General features: G+C 36.2%; 3 protein-coding genes across 6 annotated transcripts in view; 1 reads left to right on the forward strand and 2 right to left on the reverse strand.

Moving 5' to 3' along the window:
- Positions 1-7,835, forward strand: part of LOC118268926 (facilitated trehalose transporter Tret1) — a 43,998-nt gene extending 36,163 nt beyond the window's left edge. For 2 of the 4 annotated variants that reach the window (XM_050703808.1, XM_050703800.1), the window contains exons 4-7: positions 1,724-1,932; positions 2,108-2,374; positions 5,396-5,617; positions 5,959-7,835. In XM_050703808.1, the coding sequence (XP_050559765.1) occupies positions 1,724-1,932; positions 2,108-2,374; positions 5,396-5,617; positions 5,959-6,495 (1,235 nt within the window). In that variant the 3' untranslated portion in view covers positions 6,496-7,835. Of the gene's footprint in view, positions 1-1,723; positions 1,933-2,107; positions 2,375-5,061; positions 5,284-5,395; positions 5,618-5,958 lie in introns of all 4 variants that reach the window. The other 2 variants (XM_050703805.1, XM_050703793.1) reach the window with 1 other exon arrangement.
- Positions 7,836-8,268: 433 nt separating this feature from the next.
- Positions 8,269-15,592, reverse strand: LOC118268935 (general transcription factor IIH subunit 2). The gene is made up of 9 exons (XM_050703814.1): positions 15,374-15,592; positions 15,095-15,296; positions 14,652-14,791; positions 14,054-14,216; positions 13,670-13,768; positions 9,929-10,104; positions 9,526-9,657; positions 9,226-9,334; positions 8,269-8,665 (listed from the first exon to the last, which is right to left on the reverse strand). The coding sequence occupies exons 1-9, from the start codon at positions 15,433-15,435 to the stop codon at positions 8,534-8,536; spliced, it is 1,215 nt and encodes a 404-aa protein (XP_050559771.1). The 5' UTR covers positions 15,436-15,592; the 3' UTR covers positions 8,269-8,533.
- Positions 15,593-16,902: 1,310 nt separating this feature from the next.
- On the reverse strand, positions 16,903-18,494 carry LOC118268950 (SUMO-conjugating enzyme UBC9-A). The gene is made up of 4 exons (XM_035583785.2): positions 18,257-18,494; positions 18,088-18,171; positions 17,661-17,923; positions 16,903-17,555 (listed from the first exon to the last, which is right to left on the reverse strand). The coding sequence occupies exons 1-4, from the start codon at positions 18,320-18,322 to the stop codon at positions 17,489-17,491; spliced, it is 480 nt and encodes a 159-aa protein (XP_035439678.1). The 5' UTR covers positions 18,323-18,494; the 3' UTR covers positions 16,903-17,488.
- Between the last annotated feature and the right edge of the window lie 1,425 nt (positions 18,495-19,919).

Below are 19,919 nucleotides of genomic sequence, written 5' to 3' on the forward strand. Positions count from 1 at the left end.
TGATAAGGTTTGGTATGCCAACAATTAGGTAGACTGGTTTTCCTTTACAGTCTACAGACGTCAAAACAAACATTATAACCGACTATTTGTTGATAAACTGCACACACGATTCGAGTACCTGGACTCGAGTTGAAGTAATGAGACGTGCAAATGACAACCATTGATGAAATGAGTTGCTAAATGGTAACAAAGTAGAATTATCCACAGTTGGATCTAAGCGTGACTGAGTCCTTTACATCTATTTAGAAATATTTGCAAAATATTTTAAACAGTCACACAATGGTGGTTTTACTATGAAAGAAATATCTTACATGGATAGACATTAGGTACAGTACCCTTAGTACGAGTTTGCTTTGGTTTACTAAACGAGAAGCAGAGCACAAATGGCACCCACGAAAAATACCTATGGGTGCCCAATGTGGAACATCGTCGGTGCCATTAGCTTGGGTGACATTTAAACGGGTGCCCAATGTGGAATACCTTAATAAGACCGCCGAATTCAAACTCATTCTAAGGGTACAGATTCCAGGGTTAATAAATATTCAGGTGCAGTTTTTCCATACTGAAATTAATTTTAGAGTTCAAAAGTATCTAATGCTTTATTCTCTACGGTACAGAATTAAATATTAGAGGAATGTGATTGATACTCTACCACAAACTCTTTTACAATCACTTCAACCAGTAAATCAATATTCGTTGTATTAGATACAAGCACCTAATTGACAAATTAGCCAATTAAGATTAAGACAGTCGAAGGATCAACTTTTGAAATCTTGTTAAACTGGTACTTATGCAACCTTATGCTAGACGCAGACGGTTACATATTAAAATATATGTAATAAATAAATCGAAGACAATAATTACAAGAATCAGACCTCCTTTTAAAAATCAGGCGATAATTTATGATTGCTTACTCCACTCTATCCAAGGATTTTCGCAACCAGAGCTGCGGACTACCTAGTGGGTTTCCGGAGCTCCAGCGCGAAAAGCAGGAGTAGGAACGGGGTGGTTTTTAGTCAGTAAGAGTCTGAGACTGCCTCTCGCATCGCCCAAGGCGGAAGAAACCATTGGATTTTCTCCCCACAAAAAAACACACACGTTCTTCTCAAAGTACAAAGTTATAGATCAAAGTTCAAAAGTAAAATTATATGATCAAATGTTTCATACTCGCTTATAATGAACATGACATGCAAAAACTTAATGCCAGTTCGTAATAATGTCAGACATCATAAGAAACAGAAATAACAGATGTTATTAGAAACTAAGTACATTCGGACAACATAATACAATCATGTTTAAAATGATTTCGTGACAAACGTAAATAAGTCGTTAGAACATAATAAAGATTCACCTTCAATACATACGAGTAAGATACGCAGACATAACTATGTACGTTCCTATAGCATTGTATTGGACGCAAAATAATATGAGATTAATTAGTTTTTTTTTATTTTCTGTTTTGTGTGTGATTCCCTGTATTTATGTGATTCCCTGTAATTGAAGGATCAAACAAGATGTAAATTGTAGTCAATTGTATCTTAGCACGTAATTGTATTCTTTATTGGCAGTCCAATTAAACAAAATAAAATTAATTTAAAAGTCTAATCTAATGAAAGTCGAATAAAATTAAGATAAAATTAATTAGATAAATCATAACTCGCATCGCATACTTCTATTTCTGCAAAAACAAACACTGACGTTTTTTTATCATTCTTTGTTACAGCAAGTATTCACTCAGCCGCCACACCACTGGGGTCCATGTTATCGGGGCCTATCATGGAGGCTATAGGCAGAAAGCGCACGTTACAGACGTGTACACTGCCCCTTATCATTGGCTGGATCATCATAGGCACGGCATCCCATCACGCTCTGCTACTGTTGGGCAGAATCGTGTGCGGATTCGCTGTCGGTATCATGGCGGCCCCTTCACAGGTAATTCTGCCAAATACAGTGATATTAGTGATCCTTAAATGGCAGCTGTTGCAATACAATACAGAATCCCACGTTTTCTAAATTGGTCGAGTAATTTTGCCCATATATGAGGATCGTGATGTTTTGCAATCCATGGTCTTAAATGCCGTCTACTAACAATAAACATTTCTTGCAGGTGTATTTAGGAGAAATTTCTGAACCAAGACTGAGAGGATTGCTGATAGGCACGCCGTTCGTGGCGTACTCGCTCGGCGTGTTGTACGTGTACGCGCTGGGAGGAGCCCTGCCGTGGAGATCAGTGGCCCACCTGTCCACAGTCCTGCCAGCCCTTGCCTTCATCGCACTATGTCTCTCACCAGAAAGCCCCACTTGGCTCGCCCGCCGAGGACGCTTCCATGACGCTATGGCCGCCATGGCACGCCTGCGCGGAGACCATGACACTGTAAGTAACTAATTACTTATCAAAAATAAAGCGAGGTCATTGCCAAAACGACAGCGACAGTCCTAATGGTTCGGAAATTAATCGCTTTCATCAATTTGTTATATCAATGGTGATTCTAGTGAATCACGTGGTGGATTAATGAAAGTAGTCTTACTGCCGTACTCAGAGACGTTTAATGATTGCTTAAACTATTCCTTAGTAACGATTTTGTTCTGACAACAATTGCTAAGGACTGGGTTAAGTAATCATTAAATGAATCTGAGTCAATGAGTTAGATTTGACTCAAAGTGTCTCATCTAATCTATTATCTAAAACTAGTAATTACCAGTAACTTATGTAGTTTAAAATCATCATTATAAGCAAATTTAATATATTATGTATATTGTATTCATAAAAAATGTGCCAATCTGTATATTAATGTGTAGGTATACAACTGCCTATCATGTGAGTGCTCGATGCTCTTGAAAAACGCCGAGTCATTAAGTAGATACATAGATATATATGTATACCTACCGCTACATATGATGATGTTATCGCTTGCCAATACACACGACACCTAAGTAAATATTAAATCAATACATTATTTTAAGCACACGAACTGGGTTACACTTCATCACAAAGATAAGATCTTTCATGTGTCATTTATTTCCTACATTATTTGGTGGACTTGATAAGTGTGGGAGAACCATGCTTCGGCACGTATGGGCCGGCTCGACCGGAGTGATACCACGGTCTCACAGAAAACTGACGTAAAACAACGCTTGCGTTGTGTTAGTGAGGTTACCGAAGGCCCCTTCCCAATCTTCCCAATCACCGATTCCCTAGCAATCATTAAATTCCTAACCCCCCAACGCACTTGTAACGCCTCTGTTGTTTTGAGTGTTCACGGGCGGCGGCGATTGCTTACCATCAGGTAATCCATCTGCTCGTTTACCAGATTATACCATAAAAAGCATTAAAAATAATAATAAGACGCAAACAACTTGGTACAACATACTTAACCGATTTATAACAAACCCAAAAAGAAATTGAGGTTAAATGGACATTAAGTTCACATACCCATCTTGTTCTTGGAATCGAAACCCTATACAAAAAATTGGGATTCTACGTCATTATGTTGTTTCATAAAACGAAACAAGTAAACAAAAATTAATCAATTGCTTTACGAGTTCGGCAACTCACGAGAAGGACACAATCAGAGGCGCCCTCTAACAAATTGATCAACTCAATTTTGTGTTGCAATCTTCTTTACTGAATGTGTATGTATCTACGTACACCTACTTACTAAATAACTAGAGATCTATGCGTATATTTATAACTAGCGACCCATGGGTGCAATGGTGATATATTATGCATGTATTATACATACCTATAAACTATCCTCTTAAATCCCTATCTATTAATAAAAACCGCATCAAAATCCGTTGCGTAGTTTTAAAGACTTACGCATACAAAGGGATAAATGGACTGAGAAACTAACTTTGTTTTATACATAGGTAGTGATGTATACATAGGTAGTGATGAGCTCTAATCGACACCATTCGTCAATAGGTAAATACCTAGTTAAAAATAGTCTGTGCAGTTACTACGAAATAAATACTGTACACCTAAGCTTATACAAGAATGTAGGTAAGTAGGTGCTACATAATTATAGTTGTACTAGACGACATAACGACCAGAGTGACAGACACTTCCTTTTCAAGATTTTTTCTTTTATTTCCTCATAATTGTATTAATTTATGACATAGCATAAATGCCACATTAAAATGATCAACAGAGGCACTCGTCGAGCGCAAAAACTAGTAATCTCAGCTCTTGCCAGAACGTTCAGGGGCCTTAGTCTGCTATTACAATTGTGTCAGAATGGTCGATCACTGAGCAGTGCGAGAGGGACGGAGCTATACATCCTACATAGCTACCATTCTGACACAATTGTAATAGCAGACTAAGGCCCCAGGACTCCCGGTTCTCGAACCGTCCCCAAGCAACAAGCACACTTGTCTCAATTAGCAACTCCAGCTGTTTGTTTATATCACGCCATGTTTATTGTACCGTCGAAAGCCTCGGCACATTTGATTGCTTGTAAAATGGCCTCTTAATGAGCTCAACAAGGAAGGAGGTCCACGACAATTGATATGTCATTTTCTCGAACATGTGCCGACACAAACAAATTCAGACAATAAACGTGCAGTGGAAACATTGCGAGTAAAAAACTATTAATTATACTTACGTATTATGTTTCTAATTAAAACCTGTAACGAGTAATAAATCAACAGGTACTTATAGATTGTAATAGATTAAAACATGTGACTGTGTTTATTATATAGAACATTGAACATTGTCGTGTGTCTGACCATAATTAATAGAAACCTAGAAAGAACACGGAAGTTTACCTAGGAACTTCGTTAACCTTTACAGTCTAGACTCAAGATAGATAGACTATAGTCATAAGTTAGTTTATTAGTGGGTCATTATCGACTGATAGTGATAATGCAATAAGTAATTGTCACGCAATGTAACCATGCAACATTACAAGATAAATTGTAGGCACCACTTGACATTATACACCTCCGTGTCGAGCCTCGATGTGGTCGGAAACTGAATACATTTATATATTCAACTTTTCCTTATTTTCCTTATTTTTACTTCCGAAGGGTATTAACATAATTATGGACATTTGTTTCCAGGCCCAACGGGAACTACACGAATTGATCTCAGCCCGGGAGAAAGAAAAGGCGCGCGGTGAAGGAAAGATAAAGTTCCTAGAGACTGTCACGAGAGCACCAGTGCTGAAGCCACTGCTTTTGATCAACGCGTTTAACATACTGCAGATTTTGTCAGGAAGCTACGTTGTCATCTTCTATGCTGTGGATATTGTAAAGGACTCCGGTGGCGATCTGCAACCTACCGTAAGTATCATAAAGCCATAGATATAGGATTTAATTTTGTCTAGTATAAGTTGTAGTTCAAAAAGGCTTTTATTCACTTACTAGCTGATCCGGCATGAACATTTGTTTTCAGGCCCAACGGGAACTACACGAATTGATCTCAGCCCGGGAGAAAGAAAAGGCGCGCGGTGAAGGAAAGATAAAGTTCCTAGAGACTGTCACTAGAGCCCCAGTGCTGAAGCCACTGCTTTTGATCAACGCGTTTAACATACTGCAGATTTTGTCAGGAAGCTACGTAGTCATCTTCTACGCTGTGGACATTGTAAAGGACTCCGGTGGCGATCTGCAACCTACCGTAAGTATCATAAAGCCATAAATATAGATTTTTTTGACTGCACGGTTGGCGCAGTGGCTGGGCAACTGGCTGCCGTGCAACGTGTCGCGGGTTCGATTCCCGCACGGAACAACTCTTTGAGTGATCCACAAATTGTTGTTTCGGGTCTGGGTGTCAGGTGTATGTGAACTTGTATGTTTGTAAACGCACCCACGACACAGGAAAAAATCCTGTGGGTCAAAGTTATTAAAAAAAAAATTCTAGTATAAGTTACCTATAGCAAAAAGGCTTTTCAATAAAGATTAATTTATGGATCAAGAATTATTAAGACCACCTATTCAATGGCATGTTTTTGTTCACAGATGGCAGCTAACGCGAGTGCCTTAGTGCGGCTCGGTGTGACCGTAGTGGCGTGCATCCTCCTGCTGAGAATCACACGTCGTGCGCTGGTACTGGTCTCTGGTATAGGCACAGCTGCGTGTACCCTCGCTCTTTGCTTCCTGCTCTCCCAAGGCCCCGGCTCCGGGATCACACCGCCCGTCCTCATCCTCGGCTACGTCGCCTTCAACACCCTCGGATTCTTCCTTCTCCCCGGACTCATGATCGGAGAACTGCTCCCCACCAAGGTCCGAGGACTGTGCGGCGGCTACATCTTCTGCCTCTTCAACTCCGTACTCTTCGGATTCACCAAGCTCTACCCAGTCATGAAGAACGCTATAGGAATCGCGGGAGTGTTTGGACTCTTCGGAGCATCCTCTCTACTCGCTACTATAGTTCTATTCCTCCTCCTACCAGAGACGAAGGGCAAGTCTCTCCTACAAATAGAACAGTATTACCAAAAACCCAACATATTGTGGATCTCTCGCAAGAAAATGACGGCAGAAAGCCAAAGGGTTTGAAGGAATTGTATGAAGTGTTGTACTTAAGCAAGTGTTCGGCGTCGACTACTAGTTACATAGGACGTAATGTTGGATATACACGCAACGCAACAATACTATGTACGTATATCTAATAGTGCTGTAGGTAAAATGACAAAATCTCAATAGATACCTCATATTTCAACATATTGTCGCACTCGATGGAGCTGTTATATAATCTGTGATAAAAGACTAATTTCTTTAGCACTCATGAAAGTAATAACACAGGCCTTACTTTAATAATTATGTATTTAGATATACCCAACTGCTTTATAAGGCGCAAAATATAATTCGCTATAAGTAAAGATTTATGAAAAATATAAATATATTTTATCATATACTTGAAGAAATGCTGTTTTATACCACTGTTACAAGTAAACACTGCTGTAAAGTGATATTTTAATGTGTATTTACTATTATAGTAAGTTGACAGGTGTCTAAAAGGCACGTACCTAATAAATTATCTCAAGAAATAAAAAAAAAAAACAATAACAAAAAAATAGAGTAGTGTTAAGTAAATCTCACTAACACGGTTATTCCGTAAATACAAAACGATTGCCTTTTATAATATTTTTTTATAAATATAATAATGAATGATGATGATGAATTAAAACCAAAAATAACCGCGGTTGGTATTAAATACCATTGTACTATTACAATGAGATTTTTATCTGTGATTTATGTAAATGACCGCTTAAGAGATGTACTCGCAGTTTATTTAGGGATAGAAATAAAATATTTATGTACTTATCAATATATAGACAAGGTATTTATGTATCGTAACGTTGTCATCGTACAATAATAATACAATAAAATATATTGACCATTTTAAATCCTTTTGATTGTAAGGGTTGATAGAAAATTGATCTACAATCGCTTTTTTATGAGAGGGCGAAGCTTTTACCAACAATATTTAAATCTAGGCTAATATATGTATTATGTGGCAAGTTGTATGTTATTAAATACTGCTATATGACTAACTGCCGCACTCAGAGACATTTAATGATTACTTAAACTATTCCTTAGTAACGATTTTGTTTCGATAACAATTGCTAAGGACTGGGTTAAATATCCATTAAATGTTTCTGAATACGGCGGTGCCTAAGCCTGTGAAATTTAAAAAATAGTAGCAAATCTGAAAGTAACTACAGAGATGAAATATTGCTATTTCCATTTATGTTACCAAAACAAATTACTAATATTATTATAATATGTCAGCAAAAAACCTGTGAAGAATGTAAGTTATAATTTTAAGAGCAGTTATTCTTGTATTGCCACAGAAAATTCCGAATTGTGATATAAATAAACCATTTAAAATAATATTATATCGTTTTCTTATTCTCCCTTAAAGTAAAAGATAGGTAACATGTACATAAATGGTGGCCAAACAGACATGCCAATGACTGGTCTTAACAAGTTGACTTGACCAGTCCAAAAATTAACATCTATGATCTTACCGCTGCTAATGAATATGAACCTCTAGCATGGCTTGAAACTAGTTGAGTTCCTCGTCAAACAGTTAAGTGAGTAAGCCGATAACATAATAATTAATTTAATATGTCTCACCTCACGAAAGTTATAATATAATTATCTATGATCTTTGTCTTTGGTACCCATACATCTTAATCTCTCCGTTAAAAAACTAAAACCACTGAACGAATTTTTATGTGATTTCCATCACTATATTATTATGAATTCCGTGTGTAAAGCTGCAGATGAACAACATAGGGAATTAGACTAAATAAAACAATCAAGTTTATAACAATATCATTTTTAATTCATCACAGTAAACATATATAATACAAAATTATCAGAAACTTTACACACACACATAAGGTTATTACCACAGTTTAGTTCTTGTAATATAACTCTAGTGTGACAAATATTTTGAGTTGGGTCCGCAACGCACATCGCAGTTTTGATCCATGCGCCCCAGGCATGGGTCGAAACTAGTTGAGTAACCACATCAAACAGATACGTAAAAAATAATTAATGTTATTTAGATTCTCGTAGGGTGCGGTCATGAAGAGTCAGGCAGTCTTTGGTAGAGATGAGGTCGTGACGCGCAGCCAGGACATACGTGTAGAGTCGTCGAGACTACACTCTCGCACTCCCAGCAGTAGAACTCGTGACACCGCCCACATCTATACACCTAGGACATGAGAAGAGAAAAAATATTAACTATTAACGTCAAGCCAATTAATATATCTTAATAACCCACAATTATTATTATAACTATCCTATTTTATTTCTCCTAGAAAACGGGAAAATAAATACCACCAATGATATTACCCTGTTTTCCTGCTTTCCTCTTACATTTTTTCCTGAATTTTCTATAACCCTCACGGAGCCCGAGACCTATCCAACAAATACAAGACCGTGGAAATCAGTTCGTGTGTTTCAGAGTTATAGCGTCAGGAAGGAAAAGTCGAGTTATTTTTATATTAAAGATTAACCATGTTTTCGAGTCGACTGTGATCAGTGCAAGACTTTAACCAATTTGATTGCATCAAAGTAAACTACGATTGCATTCTTATCAATTGCAATTGTTAACCATGATATAAAACTAGCTAGTTCCTCGACACTGACGGACGACAGATGTTTACTTGTCGTACCTGGACTCATGTAAATCACGTATATACAAAACTTAAAAATAAAATAAAAACTAGAAAATAAATAATAAAAGCTACAATGTATTGTTATCTCACTCACCTGTTTGTCAATATCTGTAAAGTTTCTAAGGCAGGCAAAGCAGTATTGGGCTTGTCCCTCGTACGCCACTTCCTCATACGGCTCAACAGGGAACAAATGGTGATATGATCTAGAAAATAAATAATAATCATAAGAAAATTGTTTACCAAATAACAGTTCCGTTAAGACATTCTTAAGTAAACAATCCCATCCTTTAGTTTGATTAATTATATGAAATATTCTAAAAACAACACATGACTAGTACAAGAATGTTCAATTTAGCAGTGGTTTGAAGGTTCTATATTTATTTGGATATCATACCTGGCTAGATGAGGCGCCGAGGCTAAGGTAAGTCCACAGGTCCGGCACTGGGCGGGCAGCGAGCAATACTTGCTGCGACATTGCGGACACAGGTGCCCTTCACCGCCCACACCTTCACCGTCGTCTAGATGACTGCAAAATTCAACAAAATTAATAAAGGAAATTATGACAATTTTTTATTGTCCACCTGGCTAGAAAAAATATAAATATTAACATGTTTTATTATTTATGAAATCAATTTTTTTTAAGCCTTGATGAGACATTCGTATTTTTTTTTTTTTGTATAACCAGCATGCGTATTCATGTCTATAGGTCCCTAGCGTGGCTTGAAACTAGTTGAGTAACCTCTACGAACAGCTTGGTGAAGAATTTATAATGCAAAATTATGGTTAACCTCACTTACCACATACAAACAGTGATGGGTGGATCTGCATTGGTCCCGGGGTCAGTCTGGTTGGTCTGTGGAGCTGAATGTGGGAAGCCCATCTTGACGAGACCTGCGTCCAACGCCCGCGCCCTTGGTGGCGGACTCGTGGAGTCTAGTAACAGGGAACGATAGTGGACATCATCTAACACCACCTAGAAAAGCCAACATATGGGTACTTCTACAAAAGTTGGACAAATTTTACCCTCATTTTGCTTTTTAAGTTTTTGATGAAAAATAAACAGTTTTTTATTATTAGGACGTAGGTAAGATAACCATTGATACGATTTTGAATCAGGCCAGTCACTTTAGCAATTAGTTTTTGAGATATTTCGATTTTTGTAAATTTGAATGCCAGGGAACTGACGAGGTTACCATGGAATTGATTAAAACACACAATTCATAGAAAATTTTAGATATATTAAATACAAAACTAATATTTTATAATGGCACATTGTTTTAAATCAAATGACATTTAAACTAACTAAGTACTTAGTGTATGTTTAGACGGGGAATAAAATAAGATAGTGGACTGTATCAAGATAGGTGTACTGGTCTAAAAATGCCGTTAATTATATAAAGTACAAAAAGTCCCGGACAAACATTAATATCTTTAAGAGCGGTTGAGGGGTCCGTCGCGGTTGTGTCCGAAGAAGCAAGTGGTGGTCCGGAGCCGCTCCCCACCAGCTGATGACGCATGACGTGTACACGCCGCCGATGCGTGATGGCCGCGCGTTTTGTTGGGTTCGCTTCCCAACATGCTGCCCGGGTTGAAGTAATGCTTCAAAAATCTGGAAGTGGGCAAATGTTATTAAAGGCCCTCCTAATGGTGCCCCTTCTGGTTTTCACCTCAGCGACTCGTGAGATGCCGTCGCTGCCAGGGTAGACCTTGACGACTCTTCCTAAGGCCCAAAGTAGTGGAGGAAGAGCTCTATCCTTTATCAGGACAAGAGAGCCTATCTTAAGCTCTGTCTTCGACGATCGCCACTTCACCTTCTGCTGGAGTAGAGCTACATATTCGAGGGAGAATCGTTGCCAGAAGTGCTGCCTTATGTGCTCTATTCTCTTGAAGCGCTCCAGTCGAGTAATATTGGCATCAGATACCTGTGGATGTGGTATTGCATTAAGTGGCCGTCCAATAAGGAAGTGTGAAGGTGTCAGAGCGGAAAAATCGAGAGGTTCTGAGGATAGAGGAGTCAAAGGACGGGAGTTTAATATAGCTTCTATCTGAGTGAGGCATGTAGCCATTTCTTCATAAGTAAGGTGCGTGGTCTGCAGGAGCCGTTTAAGGTGATGTTTAGTAGAACGAACGGCTGCCTCAGCTAAGCCATTGAAGTGAGGACTATAGGCAGGTACAAATTTAAACTCAATGCCTTCCTGAGCTATTTGACCTTCAAGGTCTGAAAGTACCAAAAATTTTGAAAGCTCATTGTAAGTTCCGACAAAGTTTGTGCCGTTGTCAGACGTAATACTTTGGGGTTTCCCCCGACGTGACACAAAGCGATTAAGAGCAGCTAAATAAGCTTCACTGGATAGTGCCGTAACGAGCTCGATATGACAGGCTTTAGTCGAGTTACAAATGAAGATTGCCAAAAAAGACTTCATAAGTCTGCAACCTCTGCCTTTTCTGTCCGCTATCATCACTGGCCCTGCGTAATCAACACTACAGTGCAAAAATGGAAATTCCAACTCAGTTCGAGTTGTAGGTAACTGACCCATAATGGGTTGCACGGTTTCCGCTTTAAACCTACAACACCGAACACATTTATTCACTGTAGCTTTGGCTAGATTTCTGCCACCCAAAGGCCAATAAGTTTGCCTAACATTGGCTAATAAGAGCTGGGGACCAGCATGTAAATATTTTAAATGAAAGGTGTGAAATAATAATTTAGTGATATGGTGCTTACTGCATAATAAAATAGGATGTTTTGTATCGAAAGTGTATGGGGAATTGTCTAATCTACCACCAACACGTAGCAGGTTATTGGGGTCTATAAATGGGGATAAGGAAATAAGTCTATTCTTTTTGTGCAATGTTTCTCCCTTCTTCAAAATACTATATTCATCAGGAAACATTTCTGACTGTGCTTTATGTAAAATTAAATTCAAAGAAGATTCAAGTTCTGGCACTGTGAGATGACCAGAACGTTTGTTGTGTTTGTTTCTACAATTGTGTATAAATCTCTGTAAATATGCTATTGATCTTTGTAAACTAGTTAAGCTAGATCTACTCTTAATAAAACTACAAATACGATCTACGTTACATCTATTGTTAGATTCAACAACTAAATACGAAACTACTTCTGGTAGATCTGGTAGATATCTATCCAAATTTAAAGGCCCTGGCATTAAAATCATCAGTACCGTGGCGATACGTCAGTTCCGTGTCGAAGCATCGGACATAGAACTGACGACACGGTACTGATGAATAGGACACAAATTCTAGGTTATAATTCAAACTATCGTTTTTACGGGTAAATTTTGTTAGTAAGATGCAACATTATAACAAAGTATACCTTATTTTAATTAAACTGCAGGAAAATATATAATAATAGAGAAATAATTACTCACCACGGAACTGAAGTCTTGACTGGAACAACACGTGCGTACGCCGCAGCCTGCTCGCTGCCACTGTTTTTGAAATCGCGGCGCGGGACAAAATGACGTCTGTAGATAACTTCACCACCTATACTTTACTGAGCGATGGCCTTGACGTATGAGCATTGATGTTTCGCGGGAATTTCGAATGTTAATATTGCACACGGAACTGACGAGTAAAAGTGAAGACAACGTATAAACGTAAATTTTATACTATTATTGTTTTAACTCTATTTTAAATTGATCTAATATAGATTATTAGATGTTTCTAAGTTTGTAATTCAGAGGTAAGATTCATTATAAATTGTATACATTTCGAGAAAAAATTAATATGTGGTGTAAATTGGGAGTGGTGACAAGCCAAGGTACTGATGATTTTGACTTATCGATTACGTTATTTTTATAACTTATATTAAAAATAAAACTAAAATTGAGTGGACAGCTTAAAGTGACCTAGATAAAATGAAATATAAAGAAATATTTACAAAATATACAAAAATATTTCTTATATCGACTGATGACATCAAGTTGCCCAACTTTTGTAGAAGTACCCATATTTATTTATTGATTTATTATACACTAGCAACCTGCCCAAGTTTCGCATGAGTGCAATGGTGGTATATTATGCATGTATTATTATACATATAAACCATCAACTTGAATCAGTCTATCTATTAAAAAAACTGCATCTAAATCCGTTGCGTAGTTTTAAAAATTTTATCATACAAAGGGATATAGGGACCGAGAAAGTCACTTCTATTATTTATATTCTTCTAACAATGGAGTTTCATGCACGTTCTTCTCCATTCGAAGCCACACATTGGAACGAGCACCTTGCTTTATTATAAGTTTTTAAACTGACATGGTCACTAACACTATAATTAGAACTTTATCCGTGATCATGGCGCTTGCAACAGTGCCGAAATATCGGAAACTCACCAAATTCAATAAACCTTGCTTTATTGACAGACAGACTGACGGACAATTCAATGTTTCAAAAGTGCCTAATTCAGGATTAACTGAAATAAATGCTTTGACTTTGAAAAATTTCAGCTAAAGTAACCCACGAAATATACCATTTAAGAAACAAAATTTTGTTATAAACGTCAGTGAAACACTTACCCCATATTCTCCGCCAGTGTCTTGACACAACTTTTTACATATCCTTACTTCTGCTGCCAAACCAATCACTGAACATCTTATTCCTTCTGTTTTCAAAGCCTGCAAAGGTGAAAGAATACGTTATATTAAAAAAATTGTCTATCTCTCTGTCCCATGTAATAGGTGGTGAGCCTATTGCTATATACCGGGCACATTTCCAGACTCCGTGCTACCACTAAGAAATCTTCGAAAAACCGAAAAAAGCCCCGTATTACTTGGCCCAATCCGGGAAACGAACCCGAGACCTCTTGCCCGGCAGTCGCACTTGCGGCCACTCGACCAACGAGGCAGTCTCAGTCAAGAATTACTATAAGCTTTTCTAAGAACTGTTATGTTTCAATGCACCTGTATAGTGGTGTTTATATCTCCGGGATCACAAGTAGTGAGTGATGCAAACAGCACTAGCAGCTCTCTTGATGCATGTGCAGGTAAGGGCTTGAGGACTCGACCGGCGAACTCCAACGTATTTTGTAATGATGGCTCACCAGTAAGAGCCATGTCTGTCAAACTATAAAAAATAATAAAAATAAATCATAAGTATTATGGTTTATATTGTTTTTATGCATGTACACCACAGAATACTACAGAACCACAACTCTGCAAAACATCTAGTTGAAATAGCGACTGTTTCTACTAAGCAACAAAGTCCTTATGATACAAACAAATTGCAAAATTCATATTATCAAACTCTTTCAATTTTAGCTACTATGGTTTGAATGACCGGGTCTTGCTCTGTTTTGTATATGTGAATTCAAGAATGAATTAATATCTTATAATACTATATATTAAAAATAATGCAGAAAGTCTTTGATGGAGACAGATGTTCAGCAGTGCTGGATATGACAATGATAATGATGATGATAAAATCAATAACAGAACAATGAAAAAGAAATTGGCTTAAATCAATTAGCTTTTCAACTGTCCATTATATACTTGTACTTACCCTTGCAATGCTTTTAAATGTTTCCTAACATTACCAGACAGTTCTGTCAGTTTCTCTGCTCTTTTATTTTTCATCAAAACTAAACCAAGTTGACTCAATGGATTCTGGTCAAAGTACTCCTCTATGAACTTTTCCAGTAGCTGAAATAAAATAAAATTATTAATAACTACAGATATATAAAACCATTAGTTAGTCAACCTTTCAGTCTAGTCTTTAAGTAAACCATTCTAGTCTATGGGTACCTATATGAGACAAAAGAAAACACCTTGTGTCTCATGCTCACCAGAATAATACTGATTAAAAGTTAGCCATATTGATTTTGTTTACAAACCAATATGATTCAAATATATATGAATATGATGTTTACTTTTAACAAAAAAAAATGTGATGATATTTTCAACACAAACAAAGAATGAGTGATGCAGTAAAATTAAACAACTTACTTTTAAGGTGCAAAGAAATCGGGACGGCTTAAGGTCCTGTGAGTTCATGGCTTCAGAACAATCCACAGCCACGAGAACATGTCTCATCATTCCCAGCCTGACAGGTCCACGGCGAGGAACAACGGCCTTACGAGCTGCTTTCTGTGCAAACTCCGCCACCAACCCTTCCACCAAACCATCCTCATCTTCTTTAATAGCCTCCCTTAACAATAACATGTAATTAGCAACGAATCTAATCATATTTTTAATAAAAATATCCTTACAAACAAATGGACTTACCAAGTCTTCTCATAACCTGTTTCCCACCGGTACTCTTTAGTATCTTGCTCGTCGTCAGCCATTATGTATATCGAGGGACCAAACCAAATCAGTTAAGCCTACAAACCTACAAGTTCAGTTCAGTGATGTTTAATCCAAATTCTAAATAATTAACAAATATTAACAATTCAAAATAACACTGATACACGGACACAAGTACACAATATTTGACACTTAGTTTCACTCAATTGACACTTGACAGTGACAGACTACATAGACTAAACTGACAGGGAAAATGTTTTTTTTTTATTTGTCTATGAACTGGATACCTACCTTTTGATTCATTAATTCAATATTTCTTGAGTCTTTTTTATAACTTTCAGTTTTATATCTTCTTGAAGTTAAAAGCAAGTAATCCTTGTTTAAACTACTTTATATTGGTATAAAAAATATGAGTTATATTTATATACAAATAGGTAATAGCTAATCGTCAATGGTAAGAATTGATATTGGTCAAAAGGCATTTCAGTACCCCTTACTTCCTAATAAACTGTACTAAAACCAAAACAGCCTAGTAAAGTAACAGTTTACTTTATTTATGGATACCGACAAACATGTTATTGGATATTCCTACTCGTACATATTCAATTTTGCAACAAGAAATCTGTTTTGTAGATTTAATGACAAAAATACGGTTTCTATTAATTTATCTTACAGTAACACACAGAAATAGTAGAAACAGACAAACCAGCTGAGTTTAATGCTAAGCAAAACTCCAAAGACCTCATACGCATACGAAACACTTACAAAGTCAGCAAGCTATAGCAAACTGGTAATTTTCTTACTATTTTTTTTTACTTATGAAAGTAGACTAACTTGATCTTCCTAGATTTTCGTTATAGACTAGTGATGTGCCTGATCATTTATATAATGAATGTCAAGATACGATTATTTTTCACCCAGTAGGAATAGGTATCGGCGTGCTAGACCTTGACGTCATGCTTACTGCCACAACAGGAAAAACATGTTTCAACTTGCATTGCGCGGGTAGTACTTTTATTTTGTGTGTTGAAATTACAAAACGACTGTCTACCTACATGTTATTTTTAGAATTATTATGAGATAATTAATGATGAATATCACAGCATTTTCATTCATTAATTTTATTATTAAAACTCCCAAGAAAAGTAAAAAATACGAATCTTGTTTATCCTCCCGGATGCGGATATTTCTAATATCTGTCTCGGCGGATACAGATACGAATATTCAACGCATTACTAATAGGAATAACATAATTATATTTATTTAAGGATATTAAATGTCCTGTTTTTTTAGCATTGTACATAAAACTTTATCAATTTAGAAGTATATAAGTTTACTTTGCTATTATGTTGGTAGCCTGCATTTTTATTTTTATAATAGGATTATAGGATCTTATTAGGAAAAAATATTTCAAGAACAGATTGTTCAAAACTTATATTAGGAATGTGATCTGATATGGCGAAAGATTTAATTATTTCACAAAGGTAGTTAGCAAACAAATCTCATAATGACATGTTATACTTTTGAGAAATTTATTAATGTTACTAACATAAAAATACAAAAATAGTTTAAAATAATCATGTAGATCCTCACAATTAGTTCTATGTGCAAATCAAGATATGAGATTTTCAATCAAGAAGTCGGACACTCACATAATATTAAGCCTTACTACTCATTATTCAGTGTTTATTCAATGCAACTTTACAAATAAATAAAATGAACCTTAAGAGTAACCATTACTTCTATAATGTGAACAGCACGTAGAAGAAATGGCTTGTATGTTTATTGGAATCTCTATATTAATAAAATCAGATGTACTGTTGAATTATTCATAGATAATTCATAATACTTGAAGTCATTGAACATTTCAACAATAACACTGACATGAACTATCTTGCATAGCTTTGTTACAGAGAGCTAACTCATATTCCTTAATAGTAAGATGATCCAATACAATCGACATGATATTTTATTACACACCTGCACCACTTACTATTTTGTAAAAAAAAATGCTTATTTAGTTATGATTAGCTTTCTGTAACATGGCTGATTGATGGCAAGTAGTTCACTTGAGTGTATTGATGTTACTCCGCATCACTCAGTTGCTGCCATGGCACGTGCTTGTGCTCGAACCCTTTTGTCATATTCTAATCGATTTTGACTGGAAAAAAAAACAAGAGCCATCATTACCAGTTCATTTATTAAGATAATACTTGTGTCTGATTGGTATATTAAATAAACAACATATTTAAAGTAGTATACTAACCAGTAAATTGTGTAAGCTTCAGCCTGTGCAGGGTCTTTTACATTAGGCTCATTAAGTAGATCTTGAATACCAAGGAGGATTTGTTTGATTGTGATTGCAGGGCGCCAATCTTTTTCTTCATCTAATAGTGAAAGGCAAACAGTTCCTGATGGATAAACATTGGGATGGAACAGTGGAGGTTCAAATTTGCATTTTGGAGGACTTGATGGGTAGTCATCTTTGAAAATCATACGTAGCTTATAAAGACCTCCTTCCCATGGCGTCTGTAAACGGAAAAGTTGTCTTTTAGAATAGTTGAACCACTTGTTTGATACATTTTGTTAGGTCATCTGTAGAAAAGTGATGCATTACAAAGTTACATTAACTTAGCAGAACAGCACTATGAAGTGATATGTTAAAAGATTCGAAAAGTTCTAGAAATACTAACCCCCTTTTTACCAGGGATCGCACATTCCCATGTCATGAGATTTAAAGATCCATCAGGATTTTTCATAGGTCTGGCCACAAAACCCTGAAACACACAAGACACTTGATCACGCACTTTTCACTAAACAAACAACTGAAAGACAATCCGTTGCAGAAATCATGTCGCTTACAAAGGGATGGTCCTTGCGCCAGGCTTTTCTTTCTTCAGCTAAACGTGCACTCGCTATTCCTGACATTGCCAATAATTATATCACGAATGTTACGCGAAAGTGATAGTCTTGAGTTCTTATAACACAGTCACAATATATCTTCGTCTCTCAGTGAAAAATACAAAGAAATAATACGAAAAAATAAATTATACGGCGCGAAGCGTCCCACGAACGAAGTGAAATAGCTCACAGATGAAAAATTTACTAAATTTTAGAGGTTACAATGACATGATTTTTAGTAGAGAGATTTGATAATTGACTAAAATAGTTTCGTTCATCATTCTAAATAAAAATAAAATATCAAATTAAAATCATATTGATTGTATTGAATTTGAAATCTATTCCGAATAGTAAAAAAATGTCTTACGTTTAAAATACTCGTAATAAAACATGATTAAACTGAAGTAAGATACAATTCGTTAAACTAAATTAGTCGACTAAACAACAAATACTAACTAAGGCTTACTCTACTACTACTTCGACGAACTCATTTTGATACTTACTTACTTGAGGGTGTTGGACTTTAATAATTGATACTTTACATTTCATAGAAAAATGCACACGCACACTATGCTGTAATATACAGCATGATGTATTAATTTTTCTTAATAGAATAAATATTTTACATAATTTTAACTATAAGAATCGAAACCAATGGACGTTCCTTTTAAATTTTGAATTAAATGCTCATATTTATGCAATAAATGTATTCATGATGCATGTCGCTAACGTTCAGCTACACGGCATCACAACAGCAATGGCGATTTAATAATGATTTGGTCTCATAAAATAAATGCGAAAGTAAGTTCGAACTAGAACGCTACAGTGGCTGGCTATTAAACGTGTGATGAAAATAGTAGTTTCAAAATTATTGATAACTGTTGAAGTATATTTTTAGATTTTACTTCGAATATGTCATGATAGTTTTATTATTAATCTGTGCACTTGATTGTACATGCCTATTGTATGAAATTAACCACACTGGCAAATTGAATAGCGTTTCTACCGGTATCGTTGGTACCTATACCTACTACCTAGCTATTGCTATGGGATTTGTGTAGGTACCCAATTCAAAGTCTGTATTCTTATTCTTATAATGACTGTGATTACACGATTTTCTAAATCAATATTATTGTATGAAGTTGCTTATTCTATGGAATTGAGTTCCATTTAGATACCTATTTGCTAAAGGTCTACTATAGAAAGATTGAAACCTACATAGGTACAATGCTCTATTGTAGATTTGTTTGATTATTTTCATTTATCTAACATCCTAGTACTAATAGGTAAAAGGTTGCTGAATATTGCAAAGAGAAATGGACGTATGCAGTAAATCGACATGGGGGCGGAAATGATGCGTAATGAATGCGATTGGCTCTATTTTCTTATGCACTTTAGCTTTTTACCTACCTATTACATCACTTTGTACGAGAATACCGTAATAATGATTTCGTCCCATGGAACTACAGCAAGTGAAATGCAATAAATTAATCGAAGTAGGTAACACTAATTTTATTCGTTCAACAATTTTAAACCGGTATCCTTATTAATAGAACTTTAGTAAAATGACAAGAAAGTTCGTAGAAAAATCTAGATAGACTGGATCTGTTTTGAGTTTTGTTAA

Source organism: Spodoptera frugiperda, chromosome 2 (genome assembly GCF_023101765.2).
Source record: "Spodoptera frugiperda isolate SF20-4 chromosome 2, AGI-APGP_CSIRO_Sfru_2.0, whole genome shotgun sequence".
NCBI lineage: Eukaryota > Metazoa > Arthropoda > Insecta > Lepidoptera > Noctuidae > Spodoptera > Spodoptera frugiperda.